The 17,584-nt window shown below is 40.8% G+C and overlaps 1 protein-coding gene across 9 annotated transcripts; it reads left to right on the top strand.

Annotated features, from left to right (window-relative positions):
• Nucleotides 1–916: 916 nt before the first annotated feature.
• On the top strand, nucleotides 917–17,293 carry LOC104040503 (RING finger protein 151). Of its 9 annotated transcripts, XM_064442396.1 has the most exons (11): nucleotides 1,037–1,297; nucleotides 2,214–2,297; nucleotides 2,998–3,099; nucleotides 4,270–4,335; nucleotides 5,530–5,645; nucleotides 6,567–6,792; nucleotides 8,002–8,141; nucleotides 9,964–10,126; nucleotides 11,460–11,580; nucleotides 12,505–12,747; nucleotides 13,634–17,293. In XM_064442396.1, the coding sequence occupies exons 6-10, from the start codon at nucleotides 6,587–6,589 to the stop codon at nucleotides 12,739–12,741; spliced, it is 867 nt and encodes a 288-aa protein (XP_064298466.1). In that variant the 5' UTR covers nucleotides 1,037–1,297; nucleotides 2,214–2,297; nucleotides 2,998–3,099; nucleotides 4,270–4,335; nucleotides 5,530–5,645; nucleotides 6,567–6,586; the 3' UTR covers nucleotides 12,742–12,747; nucleotides 13,634–17,293. The 9 variants fall into 9 exon arrangements, with proteins under 9 accessions (XP_064298462.1, XP_064298467.1, XP_064298470.1 ...); XM_064442392.1 differs by lacking the exons at nucleotides 1,037–1,297; nucleotides 4,270–4,335 and adding an exon at nucleotides 917–1,017; XM_064442398.1 differs by lacking the exon at nucleotides 2,214–2,297.
• Nucleotides 17,294–17,584: the final 291 nt, after the last annotated feature.

Below are 17,584 nucleotides of genomic sequence, written 5' to 3'. Positions count from 1 at the left end.
TAGGTATGGTTGCAGGGAAACAGCTGGAGGCAATGAGAAAAACACCGCTCCTGCCTTTTATTAGCAACCTAGCTTGGCCAAATTAAACGTACCATGAAACCACATCCTAAAACGTCTCATGAACGCATTTGTTTTTGCAAGCATTGAATTTCTCTCCTTAAAGGTATCTTAACAGCTGCATTAAACCAAAACACATATACAAAGATTAGGTAAAAATTTTACACGTGCAACTCAACACAGTATGCGTGGAGTCCTGTTAAAGATAGCTACATTAGCCATTTCAGCATATATTTAACAGGCTAGGCTGCTCTCCTGAACACTTGAAGAGATATTACCGGCATAGATGACCAGACGAGATGGTTTCTGTAGGCAATTACAAAGGTGCGAGGCAGGATTAACTTTTACTCGGTTAAACCACAGGCAGCAACTGCATCGCCTTGGATATTAGTATTAGTGAAAAACCACCTCAGATAAGTAATAAACGTAAGGATTTGGAGCAGGTCCGAAAAGCAATGCCCTTCAAATCGCTACTAGCCGGACCCCCGGCCCACCCCGCGTCAGCCGCCCGGTAACGGCCGCGGGGAGGTGGGGGGCCTCCCTACAGGCGAGTAAAGGGGCTGGAAGCACCCAACCGGTTCCTCACCCGCCGTCCCCGTAAGGGGAAGCCAGCGACCCCACCGCCCACCCGGGCCGTACCTCAGCCGCACCGCCGCACTCAATTGTCCCGCCGCCGGCTCCCGTCAGCCCGCTGGCCGCACCGCGCATGCACCCTGCGCAGCCGCCCCCTCCCGCCCGGCGGGGTAACCCCAACTGCACATGCCCGAGCCCTCCCGCCCGGGAAGCTCTGCGCGCGTGCGCAGGGCGGAGCTGTGGAGGTAATGCTCTGCGTCTTGGGGAGAGGCGCATGCGCAAGGCTTTTGTGCCACACACAGCATGGCAGCAGGGCCGCGTTCTCCGAGGCGTGCCGCGCGGCCGTCGGGCAAGAGTGGCCGTAAAAGTAACCTCTATTTTGCGACAGTGAGTGGCGGCGGCGGGCGGGGTGAGCGGGTGGCTGCGCCCGCCGTGAGGGCCGCCGGCGGCGTGGCGGGCCGGGCCGGGCATCGGCGGGCTGCGTGCGGCTGTGCTGCGGCGGGACCGAAGCGGACGGCTGCGCGGAGCCGGGCCGTGGGGCGGGAGGCGTTGCGCGGGGGCTTCGGCGTTCGCCCGGGGTCACTCGCCGCCGGCGGGCCCGGCGCTCGCGCCCTCATCCGGTGCGCCGGGCTGGCGGCGGCTTTGCCGTCCTCCTGAGGAGATAACGGTAAGCGTGTGTTCGCTGTGCGAGTCCGCCTAGGCGTGCTTAACACCGCGGTTCGGTGTTACCCTGCTTAGTTAACGCTGGCTGGTGTTACCCGGCTGTGCTCCGGGTGTTGCCAGGCCAGTTCTGTTCCTTGTGACCAAAATCCTGAAGGTCCTGCCCAGGCATGATCCGGGGTCCCTCCTTTTCCCTGTGCAAAGGCCAGAGCCTCTGAGGAGAGCTCTTGTGCCCCGGCCTTGCCTCTGTGCAGCAGAGCCCAGCCCTGCAGCCCCTCAAGGTGGTCCGTGAGAGCTGTCCCTCCGTTCCGAGGTGGTTCTGCAGCAGGACCGCAAGAGGGGCGTGTGTAAAAATGTTCTTTGTCCAAGTATTCGAGTTTCTTAGGTAGTTCCTGGTAGAAACGTAGGCCTCAAATTAATTGTATACCTTGTACTAGTTATTATAGAAGCTTTTGCTGATTTAGTCATTCTTTTACATCGGTGTAAGCTGGTATTGCTCTCCATCCATTCCTGTCCTCTTATGCTCCCTTCTCTTACACAAACGTTGATGAGACTCCACAGCGTAGCAGTCCAGGGAGCTGAGCTGGGGGTATAACTCTACAGCAGCCTTGGACACAGACACTGCTGCTGTCTTGCTTTCCTTTCTGCCCTGGCTATAGTTTCCCATCCGCTGTCTTGCCCCACTTCCACAGTCATTGGAGCTTTTGCTGAGCCACCTAACAAGGAAGTCTAGCCTAGCAAATCAGTGAGTAGTTTTCTGTATGGTTAGTTGTCTGAGCCAGTTTAGGAAAGGGCCAAAATAAACATTCTAACAGATTGAAGGGAGAAAGTAGAAGGCAGCTAGGAGGGCATTAATTAGCAGATAGGTTGGCTTGGGCTACTGCAGGACAACTGTCTAAGTTAAAACTATATTTTTTTTCCAGTTCAGTCTTAAATCAGGTCAGTTACCCAGAGTGATACATCAAGGGGCTGTAGAATCAGCTTGTGCTGTCACATTCTTACAGAGGGTGAGTCTGCCTCTTTGGGCATTGACGCTGACTTAAACTGGCTTACAGTGACTGCAGCAGAATGGCATAAAACACCCTAAAACTTTGTTTCTGTGTAGCAGTATTTAAAGCGCAGTGTATCTTTGTGAAAATAGAAGCTGAAGCAATGGCATGTTTTAAAGTCACTTCACCCCTGGGCCCTGCATAGATTGGTTGTTCTTCCAGCCATGTGGCCCTTTGGGAGATGCTTAGTGATGGACATCTCTAATTCTGTTGTGATTCACTCCAGCGCTGCCTCATTTAGTCACATGGAAAAGAAACAAGTTTTAAAAATCAGAAAGTGAAGTGCAGAAATGAAACTGCAAGTCACTAATCTGATCTCACTGTCCTGATTTTGACAATGGAATAGTTTTGATTGGTGCCAGACACTTAGCAAGATGTGCCATTATGTTGTTGAGAACTACGTCCCATATGTATCCTCTCTGCTATTAATAGCCACAAAAAATCTGTTTGAAGGCAGTGCAGGCCATAGCTCAAGGCTGGTTTTAGGTGTGCCTCTGCCTGGCAAACAGCACGGGATGACAGTTACTAAAATGGACTTCATATCTGTGAAATCTGTGGGAAAATTTTGCATGTCAAAAACCATGGGGAGAAATAAAGTATATGTGAAATGATGGAAGTAGAATAGCAGTTAATAGTTTGGGTTTTTTCTGCGTTCCAGATTTGGCACCGGCAAATTCCTGATATCTTTGTGGACAGTGTCACTGGTAATGGACAGGTGATGGGCAAAATTCTGGACCAGAGACACCGAAGACAAGGAAAGGTTTGGAAATGTTAGTGGATTGTGGGAAGGCAGTTATAAATAATGTAGTTTCTAGGTGCAAACAAAAAAGGAATGTGACAACGGTGAATTGTAATAGAAATAGAAGAAGAGTTTTTGAGGCCAAGTCAAGAAGAGAGAAGTTTCTGAGGAAGGGCATAGGTTGAAAATTATGTCATTCTGTGGTGGAAGTACTGAGTAAAGTGATCTGTACTTCTAGAGTGCATGGCATTTTTCTGATGCTCTCGCTCTGCTTATCTGTTGACTAAAGAGCATCTCTTGAAGTTGGCAGAAGATAAAACACCTCTGGTTCTTCAGATCAGGAAACCTCTACTGGAAGAGGTCTGTCCCAGTGTTCAGTGGCAACTGTTGTTGTAGGTCTCAGACTCCAAGCCACAAGAATTCTGTCACTGCATGGGATAGTGCTTCTCCAACATCAGCCTTGAAAACATACTGAAGTTCTCATCAGAAACCCCCTTGATTGTATTTTTTTTTGCCTCAAAGTTCCCAACCACTCTCCATTTGAACTCTGGTTTTGGTTGGGGCTTTGTAGAGATAGATATATATGTAAATATCTATATATGTGTAATTATATATACAAAAGTGTATATATTTGTTGTAATTCATTTTTCTGTCGAGCACCAATAAAGTTTGTTTCCCACTTTATAAAAATACTTTCCTGCATTCTGATAGACTTCAAACTTGCTAAAATATGCCAAAGAGGGTCTTGAAGCCTTAGTGCTCAGGGATCAGCAACGTGTGTGCAAAATGTAGCTTATAGCATCCACAGTTCCACTGGAGCAGAAACCGTAGGCCAGTAAAAATACAGTTCTGTCAACATATCTTATATCTCTTTGAAAGTTTTCTAAAAGCTGAATCCTCTGGGATCCACCAAGCCACATCAAAATCTTAGGCTCACAATTCAAATTATAGAATGTATATATGCTGTGTAACAGTCCTCCAGCATAAGCATACTATATGTTTCAATGCTTTCATCAGAATCAGGAACTAGTACTTGACTTCCCATTCTGCTACTGATAATTGGCATTGTTCTCCACTTTTTAAACTTTCCATAGTGGTCCTTGCTGTCCTTACAATCACAGCTTTGTGCAAACATAATGCTCGTTTGGCTCACGCTGAGCTAGCAAAGTCCTGAATTCCCTGTCTTTGCAGGAGACCTGTGAAAACATGCAAGGAAACAACAGTGTGAAAAGAACACTCTATCATCTTCATAACATGGTATCTTCTTGAGCAGGCTCTTCTAAGATATAAAATGTCTGTGCTGTGGCTGAAGGAATAGCATATCCCAGATACTTGTGTATTTAATTTCCCTGTAGCCACGGAAGCACAGAGCTAAATGTAGCCTGTGAAATCTGCCTGGGACCTTGTCAGGAGTCTCGGTGGATTGCACTCCCTGCTGCCGTGCCAATGCTGTCACTAGAGCACCTGGCTGGTAGGTGTCCCAGCTAACCTAAAGCTAGCTCAAGCATCTCCGCAAGCCATGGTGTTGGCTGCGCAATAAACCTGCCAGTGGAATGACAGCACAATGTGGAAACCGTGTAGCAGATGATGCAGTTTGTATTTGGGTAATACACACGCTTGCTTGTGTTATGTATGCTTTTATTACATGTTTTATTAACTTTAATCTTAGCAAATACCCTTTTAACACAAGCACCTTTAATAATCAGTGAAGATACACTTGATACTCAGATATGTAAGATCATCTAAATTCCAGATTTATACTGTATTCATGAAGAGGAATTGCAAAGTTCTTTTTTCCCTTTAGAGCAAAATTTTACATTAGTCCTTAGAGATCCTTATTGTTCTTAAACAGTTCTAATTCAGGTTGAGGTTCTCTTTGAATGTCATAATGCAATTGCTAGATTATCAATTTAAGGGATTTAAGTGATGACATCCTTTTTAATTTTTTGTTTTAAGTGAGCAACCTTAGTCATGCTACACATCAGAGCATCAGAGCAATGTTACTTGTCAATACAATGAACTCGACTGTAATACTTTTGTTTTAAAAATGAACGTATCATGCCCGTATAATATCAGGTTAGGTAAGAAACTTCCATCTTTTTAAGGAGTATTGTTTTACCAGATTTCAGTTGCTACTTTTCAATAATATTGAATACTGTTGTCTTCAATCTTACAAACAAATCTGTAAGACTTCAAAATTAAATGACAGCAGGGTGTTCAGTTTTGTAATAAGTATCTGCATCAGTAATAACTGAGAGACTGATTATTCCTGCCCCCCCAGACTAGTCAGATCTCTTGTGCTGAACTTTAAGTTTTACAGTGTCTTGCTTCAGAAGCTTTGTTTTAATGGACTGGTAGGACAGCATTTATTCAGCAGCTGGCTGGTTAGACACAGGACTCAGTAACTTAGGAAACACTACTGAGCCTTTTCCTTTCTCATTTTTCTCATAGGCATAATAAAGCAGTGAAGAGAAACTGAAGGAAGGAAGCATTACATGTCTTACTGATCAGAAAACTTTCTGAATTGTTTGGGAAAGCTACATGTATATGTAGTAAAATCTAAAAAGGTAGGATATCTTCCTTTTTGGTTTTATTTAGAAAAACCTTGTAACTAATGGAAAACTCTTTCATGAGTCTCAGTGGGGTTACGAAAGTAATTTTGTATGTTAGGGAGGAATGCGAAGTCTAAAACATTTTTGTTTAAGTGAGTTCTGTGGAGTCTTACCAAAGTCTACTAGGCTTTTTACAATGGGATTTTAATAAAGGCAGATTGCCTGTTAATTCGAAAAAAAATGTACAAATCCATTTAAAGGTTACTCCCGCTTTATAAAATAGACCCTGTAGGAGAAGACAGTAGCTCCTCATGATTTCAGGGTTAGCTGCCGTTTTGGCTCCTGAATATAAAGTATTTCTTTAGGCGTGTGGAGATTTCATGCTGTTCCCTCTGGAATGGAAGTCTACAACGAGTAGAGAATCTTAGCCTTTTTTTTTTCCAATATGAAAGCAACATATTAAGTGATGTGCAGTTCACAAATATAAGATCTGCTGGCTGGGAGTACCACAGCTATTGTCTGCAAGGACACTGTTTTGTAAGTTTGTTAGGCATTATAGAAAAGGCATTAAAATGGAAAGCAAACATTTGCATGTTTCTGCTTCAGCTAGAATTCAAGTAAATAGAAACTATATGTTTCACAGTGGCTGCTAGAACAATAGCAGAGTTCAGAACAAAAGTGGCTCACATACTCCTAAAGTCTTTGCTTTCAGAATTCAGAGAATCTTGATATAAAATTGGGCGTCTGGCATCCAGCAGTACAATCCTCAAATTCTGAAAGACCCCAAAGTATGTAAGAATTTGAATTCTCACCTGTAAAGCTCTGTATTCGTGTTAAGTTCTCCATATTTCTAGGATTGCTTCCAGGCCCTTTTGTGGATCTAGCCATACAGATTCAGCACAGAGACTGCTTCATTTCTCTGTGTTGTTTTAATAGGTTGAAACTGTGTGGAGAGCATGGGTTATGATATTGAGCGTTTTGTTGGCTACGTGAATGAAGGGCTATTATGCTCCATCTGCCGCGATGTGTTAGAAGATCCATTACAGGCTCCTTGTGAACACGCTTTCTGTACTGCTTGTATTCATGGGTGGCTCATTCATCACAGTAACTGCCCTGAAGACAGACAAACCATTGATGTATCTTTGCTGCGACCTCTCTACAGGTATACAATAGTCTTTCTCTTTGTTGAAATACATGAATTTAGGATTTCTCATCTTTGCTTGCACAGCTTCCTCTCTTGTCATTTTGTCACTCAAATTGTCTTTACTTATTATGCCTATGGCAGAAACTGACCACTTGCATGAAAGCATTAGCATTTTCTATTTATTATAGCTAACTTTCAAGGTATTAACATTTCAAAATGGAACTAACACTCTAGTTTGTTCTCCATGTGATGATTCTAGATATCTGTCTGTATATTATTTTGAATGTCTCCTGCAGCACCAAAACTTTCCCATGCTTTTTTAGAGAAAGCAGGCAAAGCAACTCTTGACAGCAACAGTCAGTAAACACTGTATATTTTGGTTTTCTTTTCACTCTTGCCTAGATACTGTAGTCAGGTTTGTAATGAATAATTCCTGTAGACATGAACCAAACTTTTCACCTTCAAATCTTTTTTTAAAAAGGTTTTTAGCCATGAGAGTATCTGTATCTGTCTTGAGCCACCTTGTCATGTAAAGCAGGCTGTTTTCACAAGTGTCTTCCATAATCGGTCAGGCAGTTGGACTAGCTGATCATTGTAGGTCCTTTCCAACTGTACTGTTCTGTTCTATTAATTCCTGCTATTGGCAGCACACAGAGTTTCATCAGTAGACACTCCTTGCTATTTAACCCCTATGTTGTCTAATCTTGTTCAGATTAACAGTTATGTTGTGTTTAAAACCTTCAGCCACAGTATATTAAATTAACTCCATTAGTACTGCTGGTATTTTTGTTACTAAGGAGGTTTTACTGTATGGAAAATTGAAGTATAGTGTACAGAGCTCCAGAGTTTAATTTATAGATTGTTTTGTCTGTACTCACTGTAGTCAGTTTGATTTGGCATGGTTAGAAACATAAAGCTTAAATGGTGAATGAGTGGCCTAACTGTTTGTTATGGGTAGTATCTGCTGAGCTACTGAAAGAACACTGTTAAAAAATCATTCAAAAATAAAGATTGCATTTGCATGTTTAACTTTGGAGACTGAGTTTTCCTTCAACGTTTTTATTTTGAAGCCTGTTCTTTTCCAGTATGGTCACTTGAATTCTAAGAAAAGAAGATTAAACTGATTATTCATAAGTCTTCCGAATGGAAATTAGAATCTTACTTTTTTTCTCCAAAAGTTGAAAATACCATTTTTTCAATAATGTTTTTAATTTTTTTTTCACTTAGATATATGAAAAATGATTTAAACCGTCTTCAGCTACATTGCAAAAACAGAGAGTATGGCTGTGAAATGGTTTGTTCTCTGGAGTCTATAGACAGGCATGAAAGGGAATGTGAATACAGTCAGATACCTTGCTCCAATGCCGGTGAGTAGAAGTTGAAGTTGTTCAAATTCAAAGAAGTTGAATCCTTTATCTTCAGAAAACATGTGTTTTGTCATCTTCTGTCAACAGAATGACAATAATGGCTGTTATTTCCAAACAGAAATTCAAAGCTGTCGCATGATCGCTCTTTACAGCCGTCTTTTTGAACAAAATTTGTTGCCAATTTATGGCAGTCATGATCATTAGCAATGATTTATTACCCAAGAACTAACCAAAATGAATGAGAATGATGGACTTCAAATCTGTGAAGATAGAGTGGTGCGTTTGCTTTGCTTTCTGTCCAGTTATGAATTTGTGTTTCAAGTTTGACTGTTCGTTTTGATATCTCTAATAGCACCTACAGAATGCTTATGGGTCACAATTTATTTATAAAGCAGCTGGTTACCTGGTGCATGTGTAGCTGCTCGCTCTGTCTCATAGTTTTAACAAAAGCATATCTTGGAAATGAGAATTGTTTTAACTTAAATTCTGGTTAGAATTGTTGTGTTCATGTTAAGAACTTTATTTATTCCTAAGGAAGCTACACCTCCTTAGGAAGAAACATAACTGCTAAATAGAAGCATACTGTTAAAACTTCCCAGTCGATTTTATTCAAAATGTCATATGTTCCTAGACAAATTTAATTTCTAATTAATGATGCTAAGGGCATAGTCAAGTCTGCCATTGTAATCAATAATAAGATTAAGGTGCTAGAATTGTTCCACTGGAAGTTATAATTCCTCTCAGCACTAAGTGACTCCTGCAGATCCTTCAGATTCACCTGTTTTACTTTCTACAGAAACAGTAGCATTTATGGTTACCACACCTTATCTCTGATGTCTGGCATTCAGGGCGTGAGGGCTTTTACATCTCTTGAAGTCTTTCTCAAGAATACATTGGAGTGTATTTTGAGTGCCTCAACTAAATATAATTATTAGTAAAGCTCTTCTAGAGGGCTGTCTGTTTTAATTTTCTGGTATGGTTTGTTGACAAGTTTTGTTGCTCCATTGTTTCACTTTTCTTACATCGATTTTATCTTCAAATGAAACGCAAGGAGCTATGGTATGTATTACAGCAAACAGCGCCTCAAAGATTAAACATTAAGACTACAAACGTCAAGTTTAGAGTGTTAAATATAGCAATAATTGATATAGCGTTCATTTTTCTATTCTCTACATTTTACTTTTAATCACTACAGATTTGTAAATCTTGTATCCTAGAATTTATGTGGACTTGCTTCTATTTTTGCATCAGTTACTGAATGTTGATAAATAAACGTTCTTGTTTATTTATGCAGTCTAGTATGTTGCACAAGACCAACCAAGGGTCAGGAAAACAAGGTTACGTTCCGTCTCACCCACATCTTTCTCATCTGTCTTTGGACCTTTTTTCCTAAATTTGATAACCTAATTTTTTTACAGATGTGCATTCTTCTTCAGTTCCAGTCACTGCAGTCAGTGGTGGAAGTGCAGGCAAGCTGCTAGAGTCTTAGCTTGGCATCAGTATTGTCATTACTGAGGTTGCTTTAATGCCGGACCAGTGGTAGAAGACTACAGAAAATACCTACTTTCAGTTTTTCAGTGTTTTCTGTTGATTGAAAAATATTTTAATAAAACTTTTTAAAAGTGTTTTATTACCAGTTAAGCATGTTACGACTATCGCATTTCACATTCTAAAGAAATAACTTTTTTCATTACTTTAACAGACTGACAGTTGCGTAGCTCCCGATATCGCAGCTTGCTTGCTTGAGTGATTTCATTTGGAATTAATTAAAATGCTTTTGTGAGTTGTAAATGACTGGCTTACCTTACTATTCCCTGTTCAGGTTGTACAGTTCAGATTGAACGACGTAACTTAGACGGTCACCTGGCAGTGTGTGAGTACCGGAGCCGTGAGTGCCCCAATGGTTGTGGTTACACCATCCTCAGTGCAGAAGACACACAGCATAATTGTGTAGCAGAGCTAAGAACCGAGCTGGAGTTACTTCGGTACAAATCTTCTGTTTCTTTGATGTTTGTGTTAGTCTGGGCCTAAAATCACTGCATAAAGCACTTCAAATACTAGCACTGGATTCGGTCTGTGTTTAATAGTCTGTTAATTACTTGATCCTAACAGGCCAGAGTATTAGTACGTGTCAGCATAGACTTTAAATTCTGACTGTTTTGATTTTGTTTGCTGTTATTTTTTGTCCAAGTTACCATCGTTCGAGAAGCACTTGGACAACGCCCTCAGACACATGGTGTGAATTTTGGGGTTGTCCTATGCAGGGACAGGAGTTGGACTCAATAATTCTTGTGGGTCCCTTTGAACTCAGGGCATTCTCTGAATCTCTGATAAATCCTAAAATACCTTTGCTTGCAGTTGAACTGCAAACTGACTATATAAAATGACAAACTACCTAACAAAAACTGGAATTAAGCTGTTAATTTCAGTTTTCCATTGGCCTGACATAGACCCAAAGTCACATTATTTAATAATTATGTTTAGTTTATTTTTCTACAGATCCTGAAGATAAAAATCTCTAATTATTTTGGCAGGTACAAACTGGTAGATTTAACCTCTGAGGATCTAATTTTCAAGTTTGATTAAAATCCTGGCACATTAATAACAGTTGGTGAATATAACTCTTCTTACCGGCATCCTTTTCCCTTTTATATATGTTTCTGTAGCTTTCCCTTTCCATGATGTTCCAGTTTGATGGGGTTTTTTCATGCTCCTTCCCATTTCTGTCTTTCAACTCACTGTCTAAGACTTGTGGTGTTGAAAATTGCTGTGAAGTCAGGCTCAAATCTGCTTCACGTGCATTGAGACAGAAGGGATCCTGCTGCCTAGTTTCTGAACTCAAAAGGCTAGTGCAGTAACAGCTGGGTTTTGGCTGTGAGTCTGTGTGAGGGATTAGGTTATAATAATTTACTGCAGACTGTCATGTAATGTCTTCCATGAAAGTCCATGTTTAGCAATACTACAGTATTCACACTCTTTATCTTGACTACCTGTGCTTAGTAATACTAAGGAAGCACATAGTATAAGTAAAAGGCAGTAAATCATTTAAAGTCATAAATACATGCTCTTGAGCTCCCAGGATTATTTCAGGAATGTGATACAGTTGTTCCCTATATGGGCTGTCCATGGTCACAAGGCACTTTTTTATGCTAGTTTTATTTAAATTAATAAATAGTACTGCCATGCCTTTAGAGAAGCGTCCTGTAGGGTATAATGGGAATTGGAGCAGGCTGTTTGGCTGCGAGAAGGCTTTCTGGAATTTGAAAATCTTTTTTTTCCGTGCTTACAAGACCTAACAAGGGAAAATAAACTTTTTAGGTCAGAAATGATCTGCAGAGTAGAGGAGGCAAAACATGAGATGGAATCAAGGTTAGATTCACAGAGAAGGCATATGGTCCAAAAAGAGAGTATTCTGCAAAATGAAATTGAAGAACTAAAGGTAAATATTATAATTTTCTTTTTCCCCCCTCTCCTAACCATCTAGCTTTTTGCTTTTCCCTGTAGTAGTCTCTTATTTTGTAAATGTAGTCTCATACAGGTGAGAACTGCATTAAGTATGGGAAGCAAAACAGATGTTAGCACAATGCTTTGCCTAGGCTTATCAGCTCTGTTGAGAATGGGCTGAGTGCTGTATTCATGTGGTTTTTCTACTTCAAATTCATTTGGAGCTAACCTGTTCCAGGGCTGCGTTGTTCTGTGTGTACATAACATGTTGGCAAATCAGTCTGAAACTCGTTTTCAGTGTCTAAACATAGGGCGTACATCACAAATCGGATGTAGTTAAATATCCAGCTCCTTTTCTAGTGCTGTCCAAAGTGGCTTAATCCAGTGCTGACACAGAGCCTTACTGCAGACACTGTGGTTCAGCTGTGGTCAGAAGGTTGGGAAGTTGCATTGTAAACTTAAGTAACGAGCAAGGCCATCTTATCTTTTAATTTATCCAGTTCCTATTGTATCACAGAAATGGATGTCCCTTATAATTTACATATTTATTTTTACTGGATTTGATGTTAAATCCCTGAAGAATGTATCTGAACATAACCAAAACCTTATTTTGGTTGGGGTCTCGAAATACAAAATTTAAGCAGCAGCTGGATAAATCCACTGTTTCTTATTATACTTTATAAGAAACTTCTTGCACTTTTAGGAAAACTGTATTGGAATCTTTGAAACAAGACCATCCCAGAGGGTGAACGCTGGATTGTGTCTCAAATTGTCTACATTTGTTCCGCTATCAAAAAATTACATCATTGGTGCTTCTTATTTATAATCACTCACCCTACACGCATGGCCAATTCAGCTTCATACCACCATCATTAGAAAAGGGTTTGTTTCTTGCAGTAAATTTGTATTTGCGTTTCAGAGTCAGATGTCACGAATGATGTCAGATATACGCTCTCTGATGGCTGCAGAAAGACAGCACCGTCAAGAGCTGGAGCAGGCAGAGCTGGAAAAACGGGAATTAATGGAGCTGCTGAGGGGGCTGCAGAAGGACTGTCGATTAACTACTACGGAAGGAAGCAGGAAGGCAACAAATTTCCGTCCTCTAGCTCGACTAGAGAGTGTAAAACGAAAACCTAGGGAAGTTACAGTTATCTAAGCAGAAGTAAGCTCAAAAAGCATTTTCTTCTAGTTTCTGTGACCATCTGGCAAACATTTCTACTTTCTGTGAATGTTTGGTAAACTGTATATCACTTCTGACTTACTTGCTTTCTTTTCAAATCTAGATTGCTACTTTATTTCCTCTTGGGGCATAAAAACAAATGGGGGAATTTTCTTTTAGGGAACATTGGGCATTAAAACCAGTAGTTGGCAAATAACTTTTTAGCTAACGTTTTTATAAAAAAGGGGGAAGGAACTTGATTTGTTACCTCTTCACTGCATCATTTACAAGAGTCTTTCAAGCCTGAAATCTAGAACCTTTTAAAGTCAAAGACACTTGAAGTTTGTTTCCTTCCTGGTCCATTAAAGTCTGTTTAAGTCTAGTTTATGCTTATACTTGAAACAGGAAGAAAACATCATCATCAGTAATGACATTTGGGATGCACTTGATTTTGGGAAAAGTCCGTAACAGAATTAGTAAGCCAGTGATAGAAACTAATAGGTTTTGTTTGTAGTCTGTAGAAGGTCTATTTTAAAGGTGAAAAGAAAGCACTTTAAATTGTAATTCTACTGCTATGTAACAGCTTCAGGTGAGGTTGGCTTTTACTTTAGAGCTTCTCTAATTTCCCAGGCTGATACACACTTACAAGGGTAATAGTAAAGCCCAAGGTAATAGAATAGGGTGATCTAAAACCCTTTAAATAGATGTGCAAGTAACCTGAAGTTTGAGGGAGGGTATCTGCATTTTATTAAAAAAACTTGAAGCTTTTATATGTGAAAGCATCAACTATTTCTACAGGGTCCTTTAAGCTTAAGACCAGCCCATTCAGTACTCAGTATCTTTAAAGCATATATAAAAACCTTGAGCATCCTTAATTTTCTTTTGGCAGGTTTAACGCTGCTTGAACATTAATATCCACAACAGATGAATATTTGCACAGTCACTTGGACTTCGGACGTCTTTATTAGTACTCAATTTTGCAACGGTGTCAGAGCTAGGATGTTTTAACAGACCGACAAATACTGAATCAAAGGGGCATTTATCTGGAAGGACTGCATGAGAAATCTGTACGTTTCAAAGACTTTTCTCTAAACTTCTCACACAGCCTGTCCATGTTGGTTTCAGTGCTAGGATTAAGCCATATTCTGTCCTCTGTTGCAGCTTGTCAGTGGAGTAACTAGGGGAGTACTGGCCTCCTGTTCACTGAATGTGCTAAATCAGTTCTGAACTTTCAGGAAAATGTGTGCAGGTGCAGCAATTTGAATAAGCTAATTTTATAGGTTAGAAAGCAAATACATTACTGTGCATGCCTTGCTGTCACTCAGAGCAGTGCTTTTATGATTAACAGCATAACCAAAGAGAGAGGCAGCATCCTTCTTTAGCACATACACTACATTACAAAGACTTGTGGTCAGAGCTGTCTTAATTCCCGGCATTAATAAATCCTTTTAACTTGCTGTTTCTTTAGTACCACTGAAGCAGATATGCACAGGTTCAGGTCTCGTGCATTTAAAAACTGACAGAAATAACTCTTCTGTAAGAGGTTGGGGTTTTTTTCTGAAAGAAAACTCATAGGGAGGGTTATGTCCAAATACTTACCTGTTCTCAGTCCTTATAGTCCAGATTAAATTACAATCATTGACAGTATTTAGGTCGCTAGAGTGCTCTCACCAACTCGTGACATAGCATATCTCTTAAGCAGCCGCATTTAACAATCTGAAACAGTAAAACAGTAGCTGTAATTTGGGAAGAACTTTATTTACACTAAACGTTCAGTGGTCAATTCACATATGTCAGTGTGCGTATTAAAGCTGTAGGTAGACAGTAAGAATGCTTTTATTGTGTTCTCAGTAAGCAAGCTGTTAGTGTCTGTGGTCCGTGCCTACTTCAGCATTCACACTAATTTTTGAAGCTTCTTGGCAACACCAGATTTCATGCTATTAGAATCAGTATATTTTCAGGAAGTGCTTTTCTGTGTACTGTAACTGTGGTTCTGTGATGTGGTTTTATCTACTTCGCTTAATGTGAAAGAAGAAAATTCCTTCAAAATCCTATAGAACTCAGATGAGCTGGATCATCTTTCCCACGTTGGAGGGCAGTAGTGATCACTCCATCTTTTCTGTTTTGACCAGAGAAAAAGGCAAGTTCTTAGCTCTGCGCTTTCTCCGTAATAGGATCTCTACACTTGTTTGTTCTAGGAATTTCACCCACTTATGACTAAATTCATTCTAGCATAGGAAAGAGGGTTTATTTAATATTTACTTAGCATTTGGTCTGCTGTCTGTCTCCTAAGCGATGGACATGAAACCACATGAGAAAACGCATCCTACGTGGTAAGGAAGGAGTTTCTGCTGCACAGTCTGTGTAGCTTCTAGTTGCCAGCTCTGGAGAGTCCGAACTTCCCGTGTTGAAATGCGGCAACACTTTGGGCCCACCTGCTGCTGGAATGGCCTGCTGGCTCGGGTTTCCTTTGGCAGAAGAGAAGCACTTGCAGAGGTATTTTAGATGGGCACATACTAGCTAAGAGCATCGGATCTCTCCAGTTACTTTAAGCTCAGACCCGTTCCTCAACGTTGATACCTGTTCTGCACTGAAGATTTCCTCTGCTAATGAACCACTCACAGGGTGGCGTACGCTTAAGTATGGTCATCATTTTACCTGTCTTAAAATTAACTAGGCTGAAATTAAATAGTCCATGATGTTAATATTTATCTAGTTTTAGCTTTTCCAGGCTCATGCATTACACAGCTCTTAGTAACAGCTGGCAGAAGCGAGGAATTTTTTTCTTTCTTTCAAATAGTCTGTTAAACCTTTTTATAAAAACTAAGGGTCCAAATATTGTAGTAGACTTGGTGTAAGAGAAGACATTCATTTGGAAATGCTACTTCCTTAGTCATGATCATATCTTAGGATTATATGAGAGATACTGCTAAAAGTGCATTACGGGAGGGTTCCAGCACTGAATTACTGGTATTAGTATTCTCATACTAAATCACACTTCGATCAGTTCCGTTTCCTCACAGGTGGAACTGTGCTGAGTCTGCTCAGGTGGACCAGTAACCGCGCAAGCAGTTGTATTTCTAGTTGCTTCTAATAGCACTTTGCAGCTACAAAAGGGAGAGCAAAGACTGTGGAGCAGGGAGACTGGAGAGAAAGACTAAGTGTGGTCCGACTGTCTTCCCTCAGCACGAGAGCAGCGGTGCAGCTGCACCAGCCCGTGCACCAGCAAGCTTACCAGTGTAAGGGGCTGCGATTAACACAGCATTAGAATTGAAAAGAGATTAAATCTTCAGCAACATGTAAGCAGATACTAAATGTAATAGTACCAAAACTGGGAGAGTCGCAAGCAAAACTCAGAGAGGGCAGGGTGTTAAGTTATGTATGTAAGATTACAAGGTGTTACAGGAGTTGAGCAAATCCTTATCCTGCATTGACTTGAGTGAAAAAGAGTAACACGAAGGATGGAGAGAAATTAGTATTTTAAAGTGAGTGGAAAGTTTGTCTTTGAAAGAAAACAAACATTTACATATTTATTCTGATGACCTGAGAGGCCAATTACAAATACATTAAAACTAGTTCCCTTAACTGACTTCTCCACTTAAGTCAAATTCAAGACAAAATATTGTTTCCTCTGTTTCCTTCAGCATTAAAGCTGTGTTCTCCTGTTCTCCTGCACTCCTTCCAAAGCAAAAAATTGTCAGTGGTCTTGGCCAGCACGGAGCACTGCTGCTCATGTTACTTTATTCGGAACGGGAACAGTGATTCTGGGGAGAACTCCCAGTAGATTTAATGAGATTCAACAAAAGGGATGGAACTGAGAACCGTGCGTCTGAGTCAGGTGCAGGGGTGGCAAAGAAGAATTTTGCTGGACTTCCTAATTAAGGTGGCAGTTTTTAATTAGGATAATTCTAATACTTGATTAACAGTGTCATACAAGATAAATTAATTTATCTGAATGTACAAGAGTTTCTTGCCAGCACAGAAGGGAACGGAGTTACATGATCAAGCAAAATACCTAATATGGTGAAGAATTTTGGCCAAAAGTGGTTTTCTCTCAAACGTTCTTGGGAAGTTTAACACATTCCTAGATCCCAGGTGGCAAACAGTTCCTGAGAGATGTAGAAGGGGTAGCCTTGCAAATTAAATTTTCCATGTGCTGTCCCCTCGGATGTTTCTGGCATGGTGCTTTCCTACAGCCCGCGTACCTGGGAGTGCTGGGTGGTATTTAAGAGGAGCAGTACCAGCCTTGCCTTTCTCCCGCGCTGCTTATCGGATGAAGTATGGTAGGTCAGGGAGATTTTACCACATGCCTTTATAAAGACCTACAATTCTATGCAACTTTCTATTAACAAATAAACATTGAACTGTCTTCCAGCATAATGGTTCACTGCCAATCTATTTACATTTTCTATCTTTATATACAGAAGAAGGATAAACCAGTGCTTGACAGACCTTAATCTCTAGTCTGTAAGAGAAACAGTAACATTATTTGTATCACTTTGAAGTACACTTTGTATAAAAGTTGAACTAATAAAGGGTCTGTACCTTAGCTGTGATGCAGTTTGTTTCGCTTCTTGGTCCTGTGAAGTTTGAGTATCCCCTTTATGGGATGAAATAGCGTACCATATATATGCTGGCTGCACAGCCATGAATGAACTGCACTGGAGGGGGTGGGTGCACTGGAACAGGTAAGGCTGCGCGCTTGTTGGCCAAGTTTGCCAAACGGGGGTTATGTAGCAATGAGCAGGGTGGGCATTTGATCAAACAGTATCCCTTCTCAAAGACTTTTTTTCTCCTGCCTCAGAGCTGGGAGTTTGAGAATGGGATGGGATGAGCAGCC

Source organism: Phalacrocorax carbo, chromosome 2, assembly GCF_963921805.1.
Source record: "Phalacrocorax carbo chromosome 2, bPhaCar2.1, whole genome shotgun sequence".
Taxonomy (NCBI): domain Eukaryota; kingdom Metazoa; phylum Chordata; class Aves; order Suliformes; family Phalacrocoracidae; genus Phalacrocorax; species Phalacrocorax carbo.
This window is presented reverse-complemented; position numbering and strand designations above follow the sequence as displayed.